Raw genomic sequence first — 19,987 nt, 5'->3', positions numbered from 1 at the left:
TGGATCTTTCACCCAATGTATTTTTTCGGCCCCTTTTATATGGGGTCTCGAAACCCCATTACCATTTTCGTGTCGTTTGCAACATTACCATCAGACTTAGTTACCAACGACACTACAGCTGTCAGCCCATCAATGATAATTCAGCAAATAGTTTCTCAACTGACCGCCACCCATGAGAAGAGGACGCTAAAGTCACCTCCGAATTTTCAGGTCGGTATGGCAGTAAGATTGGGCCACGAAAGTCCATCAGGTGTAAAGTCTACTTGTATACTTTGTCTGTGGTACAACTTCATAATACCGTATTATTTTATTTAAAACTTATGCTGTGACCAAACAATAGATGGATTTTTCGAACGATGTTCAGTATTTTAATTGAAAAATATGAGGCCTCAGGTAAAATTCTTTGTTTTATATCTGTTATTTAATATCGCATCGACCACTAATTGGGTTGTTAACGACAATATAAAAAAAAGTTAAACGGTTTGGAGTTTATTATACAGCCCTATATGCTTTAGCTATGTAGTAGATTCTATGTAGATACATATGCGTCCTTTGTGTTGTCCTGCAAGGTGGATTTTAAATTGTATTATTGCCTTTGTGACGAGTACATATTTCCCACAGTGAAAGATAATGTGATTACGGTCAATGGAATTTTGTTGAGTTTGCATGTTGGAAGTTCTTTTCTATCGATTAAGTGTTGGTGTACGAGTTTTCTGTGTTCTATTTTCATTCTGGATAGTATTACTTGGGAAACTTCTACGTGTGATACGACTTGTTCGACTTCGAATAAATTATAGGAACGAAAAAAGAGAAATCGTCGGTTCAGTGTCTTATTTAATATAATTTATTTATAAATTAATCGTGCGGATGCAGATGCAGTAATGAAAACGTCAATAAGCGATACGCGTATTACAAGTCGCATTCTGAAAGAGACTTCCTCTTCAGTGTCTTTAGCCATTTTACTCGCATTTTTTCCTATCATTGTTGTCTCTTTTCGGACGCCATATTTTGAAGTAAAGAACGACGATTGGCATCCGACAAAATTTCATTGAGATCCTGTTAAATCGTGTCGTCGCAGAAAAGAGATGCGAATACACTTTTTACGCCGGTTAAAAGTAATTTAAAAGCATTCAATTTTTGGAAATACACCGCAAATTATGCAGAGCATTTTGAAACGTGTATTATAAGAATGTATAATATCTTTTAAGCGACATCGTTCGTCTTTTTTTATGGAAGATTTCAAAGTTCTAAAAAGCTCTGTTTCAAATCACGTTGTATAAAAATTAGGTTAAAAGATTGGAGACTTTCAAATTTGCTGATTAAATACATTGATGTTTTACGATGCAACACGATTTAAAAAATTCTAACGGAATTTCAGTACCAACATTGATTTACTTGGAACGATATTATTGTAATAAAAACTTGTAATTCAGCCAACAACTTTCCATCGTAATGTTTAACCATATAGTTACACTTAGTAATGTGATAGCGATAATTGCATTAATCGAAGAAAAAAAATCTTCGAGACCGCCGAAGAAAAAACAGACGGCGTCATATTTTTTATTCACACGCGCGCGCGTACACACTTGTCGCAATCATTCTCTCTGAAGAATTGTTAATGGTTGATGATTAAGGGATCGATTATTATGCAGACCCACTAACGTGCTCGATCGGTTTAATTTTCAAAAAATTTTTTCATCGTTCGTCCGACGAAATTGTGTTATTACTGAAAGTAATGTTTCAACAATATTTCGCTGTTGCAAGAGTAGATCGATGAATTTAAAAACATTCATTCAAGGTACAAACTAAACGATCAATTTTCTATTAAAATAATTATTAAAGATTCGTCAGATGTATGCAGATCTTTGCAACTTGTTTGTACTAAGAAAAACTATCGCATATAAATCTGTTGTTTAGAAAGTATATCTCTCACGGCCGATAAAACTGTACAATAAAGAATGACTATGCCGATCGAATAACATTTGTATCAACAAGAAATAGTTTTAATTAGCAAGAAACACAAACGCGTGTTTTTAAATTCACGATAAAACATAATATATTACGAGAAAAATTTAGGAACAATGTTCTTGAGGATGTTTCTTTATAAGCGAAATTAAAATTTCCCCAAAACAATAACGTATACTCTGTTCATCGATCAACGAGATAGAATTTAACTCCATAACACAATAAACTGTAAAGTAAGCAAATGTTTTGCAGCTATTAATTGACAGCTAACCAACATTTAATCTAATAAAGACGACTTTATTTTGGAGAAATAAATTTCAAATTTAATATTAAAAAAAAACTATCAATCCTTAATTAACCATGAATACAATAAATTAAAAATTTATAAGCGTTCTATCTGTACGTTTCATAAAAGTCTTAAATCTTAAGTATGACATAAATCAAATCAGATTTCATTGAATAATACCTATGTATTAGCATTTATAGTGTCGTTTAAAAAATAATATTCAAGATGAATGTGCAACATTCGCAACATCGTTAACAATCGGTAATAAACTTTTCAAACTTCAGTCTCTCTCTCTCTGTCACACCATCCCTTTCTTGGTTTCACTCTCACATGCATACACACACATGCACTCTTCCCTTTCACACAACGCAGAATTTTTATTTTTAAGGCAATGAATATGCGCAAAGTAAAAATTAACTACTGTAATTATCATAATTCGATATTACTACTGTCAATGGTTTTAATATCAACTTTGATTATTACTGTTAACTGTTTACCTTCTGCTTACGTGTTTGTATAAAACATTTAATATTAGAAAAAAGAGCGAGAGGTTTTTGACTGAACAATTGTTAAAACTATATAATCTACGTTTTTCAATCAAGTCTTATTTCTTAATAATATGTTTTCTTAATAGAAAACGTTCTTTACTACAGATAAACAAAATTAATCGTATATATATTTAACTATGACAACGCGTTTCGTATAAATTTTAGAGATACCAAATATAATAGGAATAAAAACGCTTGAAAAGCTTAAAAAGCTTAAAAAGATAATTATCAATTAAATTAATATGTTATCTAACTGTACCTATGCTGGCGCAGAGAGATTATTTGTTATAAATTTTCACCGTTCCGAATTAAGTTTTTTAAATAGATTTTTTGGATGATCTTTTTTATTAAAGGAATCTGAATTTAGTTTAATCATTTCTTAAAGTACAAACAAATAAAAAAAATAGGACGCATATTTACATACATCTGAAAAAGTTAAAAGTACTATCTAACAACAAAAATTTAGAAAACTGGCCTAAAATGACATATCGAGAAAAAAAACAACTGAATTTCACACAATTATGTATCTTAAATGGAATCAAAGCACAAGAGAGCCTACGTAAATTCAACGTTTCGTAATGCTTATTGTGATAATACATAGTATAAGTATTATCCAATAGGTTTAATAATCTTGCCCGGTTATAATGTTCTTCTTTGATAAACGAAACGTCTTAAAATACTTGAAACTAAACTGAATTTCAAGTAAAAAATTATTTTAAACCACTTTTCCATAACAAAATTATCCAAAGCTTTTAAAACGAAAAATAATCTATATCCATTCCTTTTCAAGCTATCTGTATTATTTCATTTGTAACAATTGAATGCGATCGTGTAACAATATTTTACTTTAAAAATTATTTTTCGCTATTCTAAAAATATTGTTAAATTCATTTTACAACTGCTAAAAACTATAAATAAAAAAAGTAAATTTATTAAGGACTAAGAAAGAAAACAACTTTGTAATTTCTCTACCAGAAAATTGTTTGATTTATGTATGCCTACTATGAAATGAACAAATTTAAAAAAAAAAAAAACGATCATTGATTTTAATGGGGCTGCATATCATCCTACGTCTGAAGATGAAAAATCAGTTTGGACTGGTGTAGGAGAGTGCGAGGAAAAACAAAAAAGGGTAGAAAAACCGGGAAACCCCTAAGAGACACACACGCATTGCACCGTTCGTAGGTTTTGTGTAGAGCACACCAAAGGACTCTCACCACCTTTCATGTCGCAACGAATTATTAACATAATCGCTAAACGGTACTTGTTTTCGTTTATTTCCATCAACAGGGACACTGTGCAGATCCGGAAAAAGGAAAATTCGCGTTACGATATAGCCGGACAATGAAATCCAACTGCCATTGTTTAAATATTAAGAAAAGACATTTTTCCTACACACACTTTAATGATCCTTTCGTTGTCCTTCTGCCCTATTGAAATTGTTTTTAGTTTGACATTTATTTGTTGCTTTTCTGTTCACTGTTTTAGAAAAAAATTCTGTTCAGTGATTCTCTCCGCCTTTTCTTTTTGTTATACATATACGTCTTCTTCTCAATGCTTGTATTACAGCTACTTATATAATTCTTTCATTTGCGGTAAGTCCAAAAATTAAAAAAAATTATTACTTCATTTTCATTTAATTCTTAAGACGCTAAGAACTTTTTTTATACTCTTCTTATTCCCTGGTATGCTATTTTCTGCATTTTCTCATTGTCTTTTTCTTTCGTTCTCCACCGAATCATATTTTACTTTTTATTTCCGTATCCTTTTTCAGTTCGTTTGCATCGTGTTTATTTTCTGCTTCTCATTCCTGCGTGAATTCCTCAGTTGCCCAACAAACTCTTTCAAGTTGTTTGGCCCCGCGTGATGGTGTATTCTTCAATTTATTCTTCCTTCGTTGGCTCTTTCTTACCAAGCGGTATAGCGGCCTTTATTCTGAAACAATAATCGAACGAACGGCAACATACAATTTTCTAGTATTTTTTAACCGACATTTATAGAAAATACGATAAAATGACGTTGTATCAGTTGAGATTTGAGGTAAATTTGGAATGCAAACTCTGTATACCGATCAACGTATAGTTAGTTAGTTATACATCGATGTAGAAAGCTCGCAAGTGAACACTCAATCAATCCCCTCTGCCTTAGGTAGAACCAATTTAAGTGATTATTTTAATAGACTATGCTGTGTCGAACACCCATGCCTGACGCGATGCTCCATCAAGAGCATGAATATCAGCCGTATCTAGTAAATGTAAATACTTTGTTGCGAAATTATATTAATATTTCATGGAAGAGACGTAGCTGACTAGAAAACATGTGTTGGTTGGAAATTAAAATGCCAGACGGCGCAACATACATAATTAAATTATAGAAATTTATAAAATATATATCAAGGAAAATATTAAAACGTGATTAGATATAAAGCTATCATTCGACTAATTTGAAATTATTATACTCACTTGGCGGTGAACTCGTTGATCTTGCCACGCACCACGGCCAAATTCTGATCAATTTGTGCCTTATTTGTCTCGTAGATTTTCGGTAGTGTAAAAAGAGCAACTACCCCTGCAACAAGGATCAATTCTATCGTATAATACTTGTAATATAATAGAACGATAAGGCGATAAACTTGTACAAAACTTTATCGTATTTCTCTAGATTATTATTATTATTAGAGTCGAATGAACGTTTGCTCTGGACAGTTTGAGGACTGTGACGTTGCTCAACGAGAACAATGACCTCGTTATATATTTCGATGACCACGCAGACACGTTAAATCGCGAATGTAGGTTTTTGATGCCGAATGCACTGTCGTGGGACCATCATCAGTCCTATTAATATCCTTGGGAACAAATATACGCGGTAAATAATTTCCGCCACACGGCACGAGCAAACATCGAGTATCTTAATCGACTATTTTACAGAAACATCCACAATTAAGTCTCGCAACTATTATTCGACCAGAAAACATTAATAAATTTAGAATAATGTTACATTGTTTACCGATTATTATCAGAGTCATGCCATTAAACCAAGAACCCACATAGGTGAGACACCAAAGTAAGACTCCAAACTTTAAGGAATCAACGAAGTCCTCAACGAGGAAAAGCCTACGAAGTTCGCTGACCGCTGCATTTGCATGTGCGACAGCCACGTCTGCAACTTCATGTACCTTCTCAGCGGGCACTGTCAAGTCCAGCTCCAAAATTTTCCTGAAATTTGAAGCATTTTATGATTTATTTTTGACTGAGATACTTTTTCTCCTTTTTCAGATTAACAGAACGGTTGGAATCATGTTCATTATCATTATCATTGAAAGATAAAAAACTTACTTGAAAGGATGGCCATCGGAGGTCTTCTGGATTGCTTGAAGAATGGTCTTGTTGATCCTGAAGATGATGGTACCGGTGAGAACGATGAGTGATAAATAAGCAAGGACGCTAATCAAGCTGAAATAGGCCAGCGAGAGGAGTACGCCGAGTATGCACCCAAAAACTGGGCCTGATTTTTTGGGATCACGCCAGTAGATTAAAGCTGCAACTACAAACAGAGAAAATTTTCTTAGTAATCGTACGTGTTTAAAGACAATCCATTATATCGTAATTTTTATTTCTTATCGAATTAACTATCATAATGTACAAATATCGACTAATTTGGTGGTAAAGCAGGCATTTCTATTTTAATTTTCTAACCGATTTCCAAGGTATCGGTCATATACAGGGTGGCCCTTAAAGCTACCTAAAGTGTGCTTGCATCTGAAATATGCGTCATGCGTATGTAAAATTTTCAATCGAACATCCAGTATTAGTGACACTAAGAATGTCACGTTCCGTAGGTCTCGAGAGAAATCAATTCTTTCTCTAGCTCCTTCGTGACCTCCTTTTTACGAACATTTCTCTACTAAAACTTCCAAGTATAACAGAAACCGTACAAACGATGCACCGTCGCGTTAAAATCTAGAACGGCAATAACGCATTTGCGACAGAAAAATACGAGTGTTCGCATCGAGTGTCGCACGAGACCACGTGCTCGAACCATATGTTACCCAGAGATCGACGGAAAATCGTTCCTTCCGATCGAGATTAAATAAAGACTAGCTGTAAACTCACCGGGACCTCTTTCGGGAAGCTCTTCCACGGGGGCCCTTAAATTATTCCTACGTCCCATTCTCGTTGAACAGACTTTACCTATTAACCGTGAGAACGACGCCTGAATGCAAAGAAAGCTGGGAGCACTGGGCACTGCCACCTCCTTCGAGGGTTCGTTTGCACATGGAACTGCTGCCTCGTGATATTACAGAGAGACATACGTGTACACGGGTTCTAAGCGAAGTGGGAGAAGTAAGGAGGAACAGCTAACTGGAATTGAAAAAGAAAAGGAAGGGAGAGACAGAAGACTAGTGTAGTAACCAGCAAAAGTAACCGGCAGGCAAAACGGATGGAGGAAGGAAGGAAGGAAGAAAGAGCGCTACGACCTACGACCGCTTCTAATAGATCGAATACACGAATTACTAAACCGAGCACTAAACGTTTCACTCAACTATTATTTGTACACTAAATTAGAGTGTTCGGTAAGTACCTCGGAATTTATTCCGACTTTTCTAAAGCCTAGAACAATAAAAGATTCAGGTTGCCTATCGTGTTCAACGAAAAAGCATGGTTAGATGAAAGATTCTTCGATTATTTTAAGTAACGTAATAATTAAGAGACTTTCAGGTAGGCAATCGAAAATTTGACGGACAGGTGTATAACCAAGATATTCGACGTTAATTAAGTATCAGCGAGGTAGTGATTAATGGCAGCGACTCGTGTAACAGCCTTGAAGGGGCCCTAATAATAGAGAGCTGGTGGATCCTCGAATTTTGCATTACCGTCGGCTTTGTCTCTAATCCAAAAAGGACGGTCTATTAAACTGTTTCCAAGGCCTTTTCAACGTCTTGCGCTACTGTTCTCCCGTAATTCTGCCAAACGAATTTATGTCGTCTGTTGCAATTCCTGATCGAACGAGCCGAATGTTCAAAGACCAAGAAACTTTACGAAATTCGCGTGCCCGTTCAAGCTTGCGCTTACACGTTGTTTTCATTCGACAATTTAGACGAAAATGCCGATCAATTTTCAACCAACGACCGGTCACGGTCAATGTTTCTGTACATAGCCATGATTTCAAGGAGCTTTGTCTAAAAAATTTAAAGAAAATAAGGCGACGCCAGTGAGACGTTTCATCGTTATTTTTTTCGCCATAAATGCATTAGCATCGAAGAACGCGTTACGAAGAAACTATAATCGATGGCATATACATATGTATGTACGTATCGACTGCGCAATAGGACTGGACAAACATGAGTCACCTCCGATACGCATAAATGCGACCAAGATCTATGTATACGGTGAATCTCATTGCGTGAGTATCGATGTCTTTTACGCATAACCTAGCCTTGAAACCTGCTATGCCTCTTATTTAAGTTGAGCCCAATTAATATAGACATGCTCATTGTGTACATTTGCAACCGTACTGTACACAGTGCGATGCAAAGAGATTTCTTCGATCGATTGAAAATGTGTTAATTTCGGAATAGTTTTCAGCCTGGTTTAGCCTTTGATGAGAAAAAAAAGTCGTACCGGAAGCTGGACACCTTTGAAGATCTGAAACTGACACACACGGTTCATAAAAGACGTATTTCGTAAGTGTCATGTATGAAAATGAATAGGACGGAGGGAAACGCTCGGGGCGCGGTTTGCCGGTGGAAAATCAATAACTCGTCTCTGGTAGTGCGACGCCCGGCGTCGCAGTGTCGGCCGTTGCCTCGGCGCCCCTTACTATTCCCAGAAATACACCTGCCAATGATTCTACCCCTTGATACACGTACGTATATCTACCCTTCGTAACTCGTCCCTCTGCTATAGTGGGAAATTATACATATACAGGGGATCGAATAGTAAATGGACACTTTCGTTTTTATCATTATTTAATGCGACACGCAAACGTAGCTTTAGTGCGTTTTTGTAAAATACAATCATTGGAAAAAATAATGCTAATGTATTATCAAACTCGATGCTTTCACCGATGTCCTAGGAAGAATTCCAAGAACGAACAATCTCCCGATAGAATTGGCAATAAATTTTTACAAATAATACCACTATTTTTGAGAATTCGATTCGATCGAAAGGTAAACTATCGCGAAACCAGACAATGCACTGTTAGAATAGAGGAAAATCAGTACCGGGTTAAGGGATTTGTTGCTCTATCGTCGAGACTCCGAGACACGTTACGTAACAGAATATAGGATAAAAATGACGACTTTTTCACGGTTGGACACGCGTTTTAAAAGAGCGCGCGGTCGGCCCGATTCATTCGATCGTTCTAAATCTATTCCGTGTCGAATGTGTCGAGTCGAGAGACCCAGTTCGAGCTCGACGCTAAAATCATTAACTTTTTCGAAAAATCCCCCACCAGGTGGTCTGACGTAACACGCGTCTGCGCGGATCAGCACCGTCTGGCAGCCTGTCAACGCCCGGGGTGGTAGCGTCTCCTCCCTGGCCTCCCCTCAATTAACCCTTGCACTTTTCCCCGTACTCACGTTCCTCCCTCGTGATGGCCATATTTTCTGCTTTCCGGTTCTTCCTCCCCGTTTGCGCTCGGGGAAGATCGAAGGGACCGAGGAAACACGCGCCGCGGCAACGATCGAGCAGAGACGCGGCGGGCGCTGTTCGTCTACAGAACGGACTGCGGATGACCACTCGGGGAAAAGCGAGAGTTCTCTTTGAGATTTCTGGCAGAGTACCAAGCTCGAACCGCCGCGCCGGCTGGATGCTATATTTAGTCGACGAGGGCCGCCAATCGTCTCCGGCTTTTTTGGATTCTGCCGCGACGAATTTTCGACCGTTCCAACGGAGGGGAGGGACACGCTCGTTCGAGCTTTCCTGCAACTACTACCGATGGAATCTCCAACGCTTTCGAATCTATAAAATCCCGGAAGAATCCAACTCGAATACGACTCGAACCCTTGAAAAATATTGATCGTCTTACACAAGTGGCCGATTCTAGTCAGTATTACGACACTAATTGTGAAAATCAAATTTCAGGCACAATCACCGTCAGTTGCTATTTGCAGTGGAAGCACCTTGAACGCTGATCGATAAACAGAACGAACGATAGTCTCGAATTAGAGAATGTGGCATGTGCCTCGATCTTTGACACACGATGCTCGCTGTCAACAGGTATCATCTACATAGATGCAGTTGATACGAATCAGAATGGTAGTACACTTTCGTTTCTCTGCGACTCGTTCATTATTATAGTTTCTATGCGTGGATAAAAAATTGCCGTTACCGACAATCAAATTTTAGTAACGTAGTCCTATATTATAAGCAGACCTTTAACACATTATCGATTGTTTATTTCTAGACCTCGGATCAGACAAGGGACTCTGGGGTGGTATCGATGAAATCATCGCAACCTTTAATTCTTTACACCTTACCTGGCCAGGGGAATTGAAGCTAGACGTTATCGGTTAAATATTGCAACCTTTATACCGGAAACTTAACCCAGAATCAATTCAGAGTGGAGGAGTCGATCAAGTCAACGAACGACCTTTTGCTTGCCTAATGCGGGACTCGAAACTAAATTTCAATTCAACTTGATTAAAAACTTGTCGATGAAAGAGGGCCCGAAAGCTTCTTGCGACCAAGGTATGCATGTACCTGATTCGTTGTTTAAATTTATCCGACGCCGGTCGAAACAGTAGAATCGCAAAACAGCGATCCTACGATGCACTCGTGTCACTAACAATCAAGATACCGGATAGTTGGACGGAGTTATCCAACGCGAAACACTCGTCACGAACATGATATGCAAATAACCGTGTACCGCCTACTCGCGTCATTCAACTTCCAACCGGTCAGGTACAGTAGCAAAAATACATTTTTTTTTATGAATGAGCCCTTCCACTCGAATATATGTACACATACCTAGGTTGCAATAAAATTGATGCCAGACTAAAAAAAAAAAAACATTTTTCTAGACTCTACATTGTCGCGTTCCTTTTCGTTTTATCGAAGAATCGGTAACTAGTTTGTATGCGGTACGCGAAATGCCATCTATTCGCGGCTGCAGCTTTATCCGCGGTCGTCAAGGAAGTTAACTGAACGTTGCGTCGCGGCGACAATCGAACGACAAGGAAATTATGATTCAAGAAGTGGTTTCGAACTCCGCAGACAGGCCGTTATGCAATGGCGCGTATTGCGACTGCCGTTGCAAAGGATCGAATGACTAACGCGCCGAGTCGAAACGTGCAACTAATGTCAGAGGAGAAGACAAAAAAATTCATGACCAGGTCGTTCAACTCCAACAGTTTGTAAAACACTGCAACGTGGTGGCTGGCTGCCGTGTTAGCCAGTCGTTCGCTACTGCTAAGTTCTCATATTTGTCGTTGACTTGAAGTTTTAAAACAAGCCAACAGAACGTGTTACGGTGCATTATATCGTTTTGCGTTGTTCAATGTTTATCGGTCGGAGAATTGTGGAGATAGGTAGGTGGTGAGTGTGCATTTTTCGGAAAAACACTTTTGTATACATATTATAGTGCTAATAGGATTAATTAGACAGATTAGAGTAAGAATAGAAGGAACGAAAGCGTGGTTGTAATCTTTATGGAAAGCAACAAAGTTTATCTTGTAAATTTAAGCGTTCGTGTACTCTTCGTTCGGCACTGTGTATAAGCGTTAATGTCTTGCAAGCGTGAAAAACACATTGGTCCACAAAAGAGTTTGGAATCAAGCACGCGCCTTTCTCAACGAGCTCACAATCGGTAAAAGCACCGCATTCTGTGTACGAGTGGCTTCTTTCATACACGCAGGGGCGTGTTTTTGCTCCTCGAACGACGTTACGAAAATCCTACATGATAATTTTCTTCGTGAAACAGCGTGAAACGGTATTTTTTACATTCGCGACTAAGCCATTCTATCGACGAGCCAAATAATTTAGCGATAACATCATTCGGTCGACAAGCGAGCGCACGTAAGTCAAGATGACGCGTACGTATTTAATAATAGACTGGTTAATCTTTTACAAGAGTCCATCGGACGGTTCAAAGGTCTGTTGGAAATCAAACGAGACTTTAGTATCGTAATGATTGTACGAGAGTCGTTTCTGCGAACGCGTCGCCTACGAGACACTATCAATTATCTATTATGGATCATTGAACTTGTCTCAACATGAAAATACCAAAATACATATACATTACTGTACAAAACTTTCGAACCGGTGATACTTTTTAGATAAAACACGACACTTTTTTATCGATAGATCGAAAGTAACGTTAGGCAACAGCATACGTAAAAGAATAAAATCATTCGATGCTCGTTGAAAACGTTTGTCTATTTGGTTTTTAGAAAATATTGCGGTAAAGTTTAAGCGGGTCATCCTGTATATGATAATTTAATCTGTCCTTTTATCTCATTCGATACCAATGCTAAGGAAAGGATTTTAAAAAAGAAACAATAAAAATACTGGAATAAATAACAAGCATATACATATAAGACTGAACACATAAATGAGCAGACGGACATCGATATCGAGGCTCTTACCTTTTGGATTCAGTCTTTCGGGATTAAACCATGCGTCTGTAAACAACAGAATCGAAATTATGTTAGTTCCCATCGTCTTTCATTAACGTTTACTTCTACTCTACAATGATCGAAAAATGTGCGGATGACAGAAAAGAAAAATATCGTCGATCGTCCGATTGCGAAGAATAACGAAAAACGACGATAGGGCGTTACGATAACAGATCAAATCAATGACTAATGAATTAGATAATGTAGTGATATTGTATTGCTAAAACTATGACACGTCTGTAGGAATATCGAACAAATTGTGTATGTTTAAAATGTAACTGTACAGTGTACAAGATCTAGATCAGAATCTAATACGACCAGAAGAACCACAAAAAAAAATGATGAAAACCACACGGTGCTATTTAATCTAGACTTGTCTCTCGAAAAGTGTAGCAGTTCATTCAGTCTCTAATTAAAGTTAAAAGTTTCCAGGCGGATTAACTTTTCATCTCTTTTAATTCGCTTCTGCTACTATACAGTTCAATTCACCGATGCACAACTTTTTTTTGCTACCAGGCCAAACAAGAGAAAATAATATATTCCGTGGGCCAAATTTCGAGATTCGACGAGAGTACAATAATATGTTTCTATTCAACGCAATCGCTATTTTATTTGGCAAGATATAAATAATTTATCAAACTTTCTATTTTTTCCTATCACTGTTGTAATGATAATCAAAATCTAATATAATAATTACATAATGAGCCGAGCTCGTTCTTAAATAGCAGATTCACAAAAATCGATTCATTATACTCGGATGTAATTAGCACACTGTGAAGTATTACGCAATGCCTGACCTCGACTTCTATCTCTATGCATACATATGTATACCTCTGTATTTCGGCCAGACAAATCAACTTAAAATCTACGCACGTGATTCGTCTTTATCGATTCCGATAAACCATATAATCAGCGCAGACTCGATACTTTCTTATCGAACAATTTATTTTTTTGGTGTCTTGATATTACGTGATCGGATTGCTTTCAACGTCGAAATGACTCGCAAGATTATTCGTTAAAAAAGAGAGAGAAAAAATATGTTATACGTAATGCAAGACTAATATAAGAATATTTAACAAATTCGCGATAGAAAATCCAAGAGAAATCCATGAAATTTTCACATAAATTTTCGAGACACGCGTGTGTGTCTCCGTTCAGATAAATGTTACGCAATTCAAAGTCTTTCGCGACAAATTCCTCGTATTCGACTCGAACCGGTAAACGTATTTAAATGTGCATGCATGTTATGCGATCGTTTTAAATTTTAACCAAGACAAAATTTTAAGCTGGCCCTCCTAAAGAATCTATACCATCATAATAAACGAGTATAAAAGTATTTAGCGTCTGAAATGGCGTTTACGGTGGTAATTAAAGTCGATCGTCATCTTCTTATGTAACCGATACTCTTGATTTCTGTTGATATATCACTGTTGCGATTCAAACTGATTTTGTCAATAAAATTGTCTTTTTTTTTTTATATCGTACGTAGTATATTACTATACTCTAATTTTCGTACGTACAAACAAACCTGAATAAACAATTCCTGCTACGAGGACACCATTTTTAATAGAGTTGAAATTATTTTTAAAAGATAACATTTTTCCAAGTTGGCAATAAATGGAATTGAGTTCATCGAAGGTTAAATGTCTACGAAATTTGTGTATCAATTTAACCTTTTCGGTACTAATCAATAAGATCGGAAGTTTTTTACTCAGTTTTGTTACTCATTCAAAGATTACACATTATCTTTCTATTATCTATATAGATATTAGTAAAATGATAATACTGCAGAAAATAGTTTGGAGCATTTTAATCAAAAGATAATAATTATTATTAAAGCTATATTACACGATCGAATATAATATCTGTCTATAAGAGATAATCGTTGGTTGCGTGAAAACGGAAAAATTCGACGCCTAGGCCCATTGGCACAACTTTTTTCTAACATCGATCTCGTACCAAAAAGGCCGATGATATTCAATTTTGAGAGTCGTCGAAATAATTAAAAAATAATGTCGAATGCTCGATCGATAAGATTTCTTATTGTTTTTTGGATCAAAAATTCCTATTTACAATGCTGAGTGTGGAATATTATATTTATAAAAACCGATACTCGACGATCAATAACCCACTTACAAATCGCGTTTCTACTGCGCATGTCAGACAGTCGATGCACTCGGAGCTACATTAATTATCTATTTCTTTTCATCTTTCCATTTTTAATGCGAACAATCTATGGATACGGAGACAAATAATTAAACGTTTTCTGATAAATCTAACTCTTATATGCAGGAAAAGTTATTCAAATTTTCGCTCGTTGTATCGCCGAATACTTTAGATAAAAATAAACTATACTCTTTGTACAACCGATTTCATAACAAAAACGAAATTCGCTGAATGCGTTACGAGCCTATGCGGCGTTGTATATTATTTAGTTAAAAATACTATGTTCGTACGATAATCACAGACTAGATTTTTAACATTCAAAGCTTGTTTCAACAAAATTCATTTTTGACAAATCAAATTGCTTCTTAGTACAATTTTACGAGATTTTAAGAATGTTATACATATATTTAACTTTATCCTAATTTTTTTAGGAAACTGATAAGTGTATATTAATAGATTCGATAAGCTACCGAAAATTTTGGCTACGGTGTTTGTTATTTCAAGAGATAAAATTTTATGGCCGACAATCTAGATAAGTAGTCAATTTCTGAGTGAATTTATAGTTATTATGAAAGATTCTCCATTGTGGAAAATTATATTTTTAAGAAATTCAAGGTAACCTATTCAAGATAAAGTCAACAGATACGATATCGGTACGTAGTAACAAGTTTTATGTTCCCGACACGTTACTGGAATAACTTTTACACATTTATTATAAAAGTATGTGGATTTACATATGTTTAATAAATATATGGAAAATTATTTGTGAATATTATTAGTATAATTTGTCCAAAATTTACCCTGCACGGTCGTTTTCTTACGCAACCCTACATTCTTTACGATGGATGATTAGCATTGTAACCCTAGGAATTTTCAGACCCTCTTATAACAAAGCACAATGGCATCAACTTTCCTTAGATACGATGCCAGAGTCTTTTCAAAACGAATAATACGACTACATAATATAAGAAACTGCTTGCTAATTGCCATATACTATATGGCACTTCGCTAAACAACACTTAAATCGGTATTATTCAAATTGATCCTCCTTCCTGTTTCTTTAAAGAGCGTTTTGTTCTATATCTGTATAATGACAGCCCTAACAAAGTTATCTTGTACTCAGGCATGCTGTACAGACGAATTTGACGATTCATTCTCAATTTATATTCGTTTATTGTATGTTCAAAGAATGTACCGTGCGGGCTTTGAAACCCTACCAATCGAGAATCGGCGTCTCTCTATGTATATCAACAATTTCTACGCAACCATGTCTAGTCTCGTAATGCGTTGAACTCTCGCGTCAAATGAAAATGCTAAAAAAGAATGATAAAACATGAACATACACGGATCAAGAATATTCCAGAAACAAGGATTGCCATTGGCTACACCGCAGCACGGTTTCTTGCATACCGCACCAGCGTCGTCCTTTTCCTGAGCTGGAAAATTCACAGGGCATACCGGCTCCGCTTCCATTTTCACCTAACCTTGCGTCTCGATCGAACCAAGGACGACGAATCGCATTCGAACACTGCTTCAACAGTCCGAGCCGACAGCGCGAACGGCGCACTTTTCAAGGGAACACTCGTTTCTTCTCGACTTCTTTTCACCTTTACCCTCTTTTTTCACCGACTTATTTTTACTATTGCACACTTTTCTTTCTTTAATCTCGATCGTTGATTCCGCTTTGCTCATCAAACGATTATCGTACGACTCCAAATCAAACAACTTTTCGCGTAATTTGATTGCGTACCACCCAACGACACTCCAATGTTCGAGACGAGAAGAGAACTGACACAACTATTATCGACCCGTGGACAGTTCCAGATATCCCCCCACTACTTCACGCTGCTATTGGATCGCACCGCTCTGGGAGGCGATACGGCTTCTAGTAAAGTGAAGTTAGTTCGTTTGAAGAACGCCAGATGGCGTGCTTACCAACGACGACGAACGGTAAAGTCTTGGTGTATGTTGTTAGATGGCGTAAATTTAAGGTGTAACGAAAAAAGGTACACCTAATGCATAAGGTACGAAAAGCCTACGATGCTAAAGGACTTTATTCGGTATAACAATTACTCAAAATAAGTACACAGTTAACAATTAATATGTTTTCTTAATATTTCGCAGATGCAAGAATATTACGATACGTAGCCGATAATAACCTTAAACGAAACGATTCAAATAAGAAACAATTTAAATGAAGCTAAAATTTTGGTTCAAGTGAACAATTTTACATTTTACCTCTGTTATTTTGTCTCTTTGTCTACCTACACAAAGAATTGGTAGAAAAGAAGCGACGCGATCTGCTGTGATCGGAAATAATTCATGAATCAGACTGCGAAATTTTTCGTTTTGAAATCATGTACAAAAATATCTCTACGGAGAACGAAACAGCACTGCCTCGGCGAGAAACTGTTCAGAAGTAGATGATTCTTAACAGGAAACTTTGATTTCAACAATTTTCTACCTTTACACGGCAATTATGTATGTATGTATGTATAGGGCTTACAAATACGCTATAACCAAGTATCAAATAAGTTACCCGATATTCAAAGCATGTGCGTTTAACAAAGAAAATATAAATAATCGTAAACTGGTCTGTTTGAGTAGTAAGAAATTTTTTTATTGTAGCTCTATTTTCCCATGGTCTGGATGTTCCTATTGGTTCAACCAAAAGAGGTCGTAAGGTATCCCCGGTGTGGATCAATATAAAGAGAAGATACGGGTGACTTCGACTCACCGTGGAAACCATACGCAAAATGTAACAGTCTCTTTTATGGTGCAACATTCTTGCAACATCTTGCAATTCAAACTTTCAACTACCTAAATTATCAATTGACTAACTCTTTTCAACAATACTGTTGTTCCCTAACAACGTCGACATTTATCTTATTTCTATGATATATGGATTATTCATTTTTGCATTACAAATATTTATCTCATAATTACGCAATAGAAATGATTTTTATGAAAAATGAGAATGAATCTGTCTTGGACAAAACTGTAAATTATTTAGTATGCTATTTAGTAGACTGCGAAAGACCAAAACCGTGATGTTACGATGATCTTTATAATTGTCGACTAAGCTTTAAGTTTAATCTAATAAGGTGTTAACTCGCGATCAACGTAACGGGAATTCATTAAGGTTCGAACGTAACATTTTCAGTTACCGTTACTGATCGTATATACATGTACATATGTATATGTACACATAACGGTATAAATTTCTAGGAACAATTACTTGTACCGTACTCATGGCACAACGGAAAAATTAACAATCCAAATTTGATAACGAATGCTTGCTTCATATAAAATATCAACGAAATCTTATTTATTCTGAACGTTATTTAAACGTTACTGATATCCAAAAATTACGCAGTTACGGTACTTTCATTTCGAAACCTTGTATCATTTCTTAGTTATGTTTACTCTGTCAGATCGTAAACAATTCGAGAAACTATACCGGAACATCATAAAAATTGCGTCCCATATACATATACATTCTTTGTGGATTAATTTTTGATTAATTCAATGGGAGGATAAAACGTCGTGGAAAGAAGTGCGACACGTCTGGAATAAATAATTACGTCGTTACGGCTCAGAAAAGCAGTGACGCTGTAGCCAAGCGGAAGTGTGGTTCACTTCGTACGAAGATGCTAAATTAATTAACATTTCGTACTAATCGTTTCTGCTTTCGAGATTGTAAAGGTCGTTAATAAAAACGTCGCCAAAGTGTTAATGACGAAGGAATATTCTTAAATTAAACAAATGTAAATACATATATTACTATTGTTTAAAGTCAAGCAATGTGAATATGTAGTACGATGTTAATTTGATGAAATTTTTAGTTTTACTGTAACGCATCCTTTCGAATGCACATTTTTTCAACTTAAAAAATGTTGACAGCTGTACTCACCGATTCCCATACTGCAGAATATCTCTTTTGGCGCGATTTCCACATCCTCCACTACTCTTTCCCGTCTTGCTTCCTGTTTTACCGGCTTAAAACATTTCGCCGGTGACGCTTCTGCTTCTGATTCGAAGTCAGATTCCCCGGTTTCTGGCGCACTGATTCGTTCTTTACTTTCCGTATCGACAAACTGATCACTCGCACTTTCTATTTTTTTCTCTTCTTTCGAAATAGACTGTGGCTTTTCCGAAACGGGTTGAGTCTCCTGCAAAACAGGCTGCGGATTCTCCATATTTTTCCATAAATCGTTCCCGGAAGAAACTGTTTCAGGTTTGAAATCTAGAATTTTGGAATCCTTAATCATTTCTCCCTTCTTTTCTACAGCTTCCTGCTTTTCTTCTTCCTTTTTAATAGTTGATTGCATACTCATAATTTCCGATCGGTCCTCTATGTTACCCGTTAACAAATCAGGTTCCCGTTCCTTCGATTTAACCTCAAAGTTACTACTTTCGGGCAATTTACCTTTCTCTGAGTCTAACAGTAACAATGTAGCTTTTCTGGAATCTTCGGATTCTATCGCCGACTGATTTAGAGAAAAATTAATCATGTCCTTTTCCATGTCCAGGTTCTGTTCTAGATTTCCTTGTACTTTATCAGTGTAAGCTTCAAGGTGGCTCGACTGTCCATCCTGGACGTGTTCGAGGTGCTCAAAGTCGTCCATCGAATCGTGCTCTCTTCTGATTGGCTGCTCCTTCAATTCGGCCATCTTTGCTACACGCGAGGAGACGATTATCCTGTCATAGAATTCAACTTTCCTTTTAGGACTCTTTCACTATTTCCTATTAAGTTTACTTTTATTTGATTTCCAGATAAAACTTTCTTACAACCTTTCTTGTATTTCTATAATATTCGATAACTGAAGCAGTTTGCGAGAGTTCTTTTTGCGATGGCGATGTTGACGTTTCACTCTATTTCGATCACTTGTTCATGCAGTTTCACTTTTTCGAATATTTCAAAACTAAAGGTTCGTTAGACTTGATTTGGCAATTTCTCTTTTTACTTACTATTAAACGACGCACAATATTTTATTCATGCGTTAATAAATAAGCTACAGACGTCGAGAAAATAAAAACCGGTTTAACGTTCACTCATCGACGGGTGGATTCTGAAGCACGTTCCGTGACAGAATATCTCGTAGGGTGACGTGAGAGGGCTCTTCCCCACCATTACTACTTGTGCCAGGAACGTATTCGTAATGGGCAGTAAATAATACATTAAACAAATTTTTCATTCAATTTATGCATTTACATATTTATGCGAACCGAACATATTTTTACTAAAGTAAAAGGTGTGAAACAATGCCGAACACTCTTCGACGTAAAATTCAAGTCCTTTTTAGGAATAGACAAAACTATTTATTTAACATATTTATTATTTCCATTTATATTAAATTTAAAATATGCAGCAGGAATATCTGTAAACGTTATACCGAAGTGAGA

The 19,987-nt window shown here is 36.6% G+C and overlaps 1 protein-coding gene and 1 long non-coding RNA gene across 8 annotated transcripts; one reads left to right on the top strand and one right to left on the bottom strand.

The window, feature by feature from the left end:
- Positions 1 to 821: 821 nt before the first annotated feature.
- Positions 822 to 19,666, bottom strand: Rtnl1 (reticulon). 6 transcript variants are annotated; one of them, XM_076765933.1, is made up of 6 exons: positions 18,495 to 19,665; positions 12,386 to 12,421; positions 6,135 to 6,342; positions 5,806 to 6,014; positions 5,262 to 5,367; positions 822 to 4,734 (listed from the first exon to the last, which is right to left on the bottom strand). In XM_076765933.1, exons 1-6 carry the CDS (start codon positions 19,252 to 19,254, stop codon positions 4,683 to 4,685), a joined length of 1,371 nt encoding a protein of 456 aa, XP_076622048.1. In that variant the 5' UTR covers positions 19,255 to 19,665; the 3' UTR covers positions 822 to 4,682. The 6 variants fall into 6 exon arrangements, with proteins under 6 accessions (XP_076622048.1, XP_076622050.1, XP_076622049.1 ...); XM_076765935.1 differs by lacking the exon at positions 18,495 to 19,665 and adding an exon at positions 15,925 to 16,368; XM_076765934.1 differs by lacking the exon at positions 12,386 to 12,421 and having other exon boundaries at positions 18,495 to 19,666.
- Positions 9,705 to 10,346, top strand: LOC143342244 (uncharacterized). Of its 2 annotated transcripts, none has more exons than XR_013079758.1 (3): positions 9,705 to 9,845; positions 9,914 to 10,019; positions 10,207 to 10,346. It is a non-coding gene; the product is annotated as an uncharacterized LOC143342244 (long non-coding RNA). The 2 variants fall into 2 exon arrangements; XR_013079759.1 differs by having other exon boundaries at positions 9,914 to 10,058; positions 10,207 to 10,323.
- Positions 19,667 to 19,987: the final 321 nt, after the last annotated feature.

This window comes from Colletes latitarsis, chromosome 5, assembly GCF_051014445.1.
Source record: "Colletes latitarsis isolate SP2378_abdomen chromosome 5, iyColLati1, whole genome shotgun sequence".
In the NCBI taxonomy this organism is placed as follows: domain Eukaryota; kingdom Metazoa; phylum Arthropoda; class Insecta; order Hymenoptera; family Colletidae; genus Colletes; species Colletes latitarsis.
This window is presented reverse-complemented; position numbering and strand designations above follow the sequence as displayed.

Coding starts and splice junctions, on each gene's coding strand:
- Rtnl1 (XM_076765933.1), bottom strand. CDS start 19,254: ATGGCCGAATTGAAGGAGCAGCCAATCAGAAGAGAGCACGATTCGATG. Junction 5,368..5,805: donor CATGACTCTGATAATAATCG/GTAAACAATGTA, acceptor TCCTTGTTGCAG/GGGTAGTTGCTCTTTTTACA. Junction 4,735..5,261: donor ATCAACGAGTTCACCGCCAA/GTGAGTATAATA, acceptor TTATTGTTTCAG/AATAAAGGCCGCTATACCGC.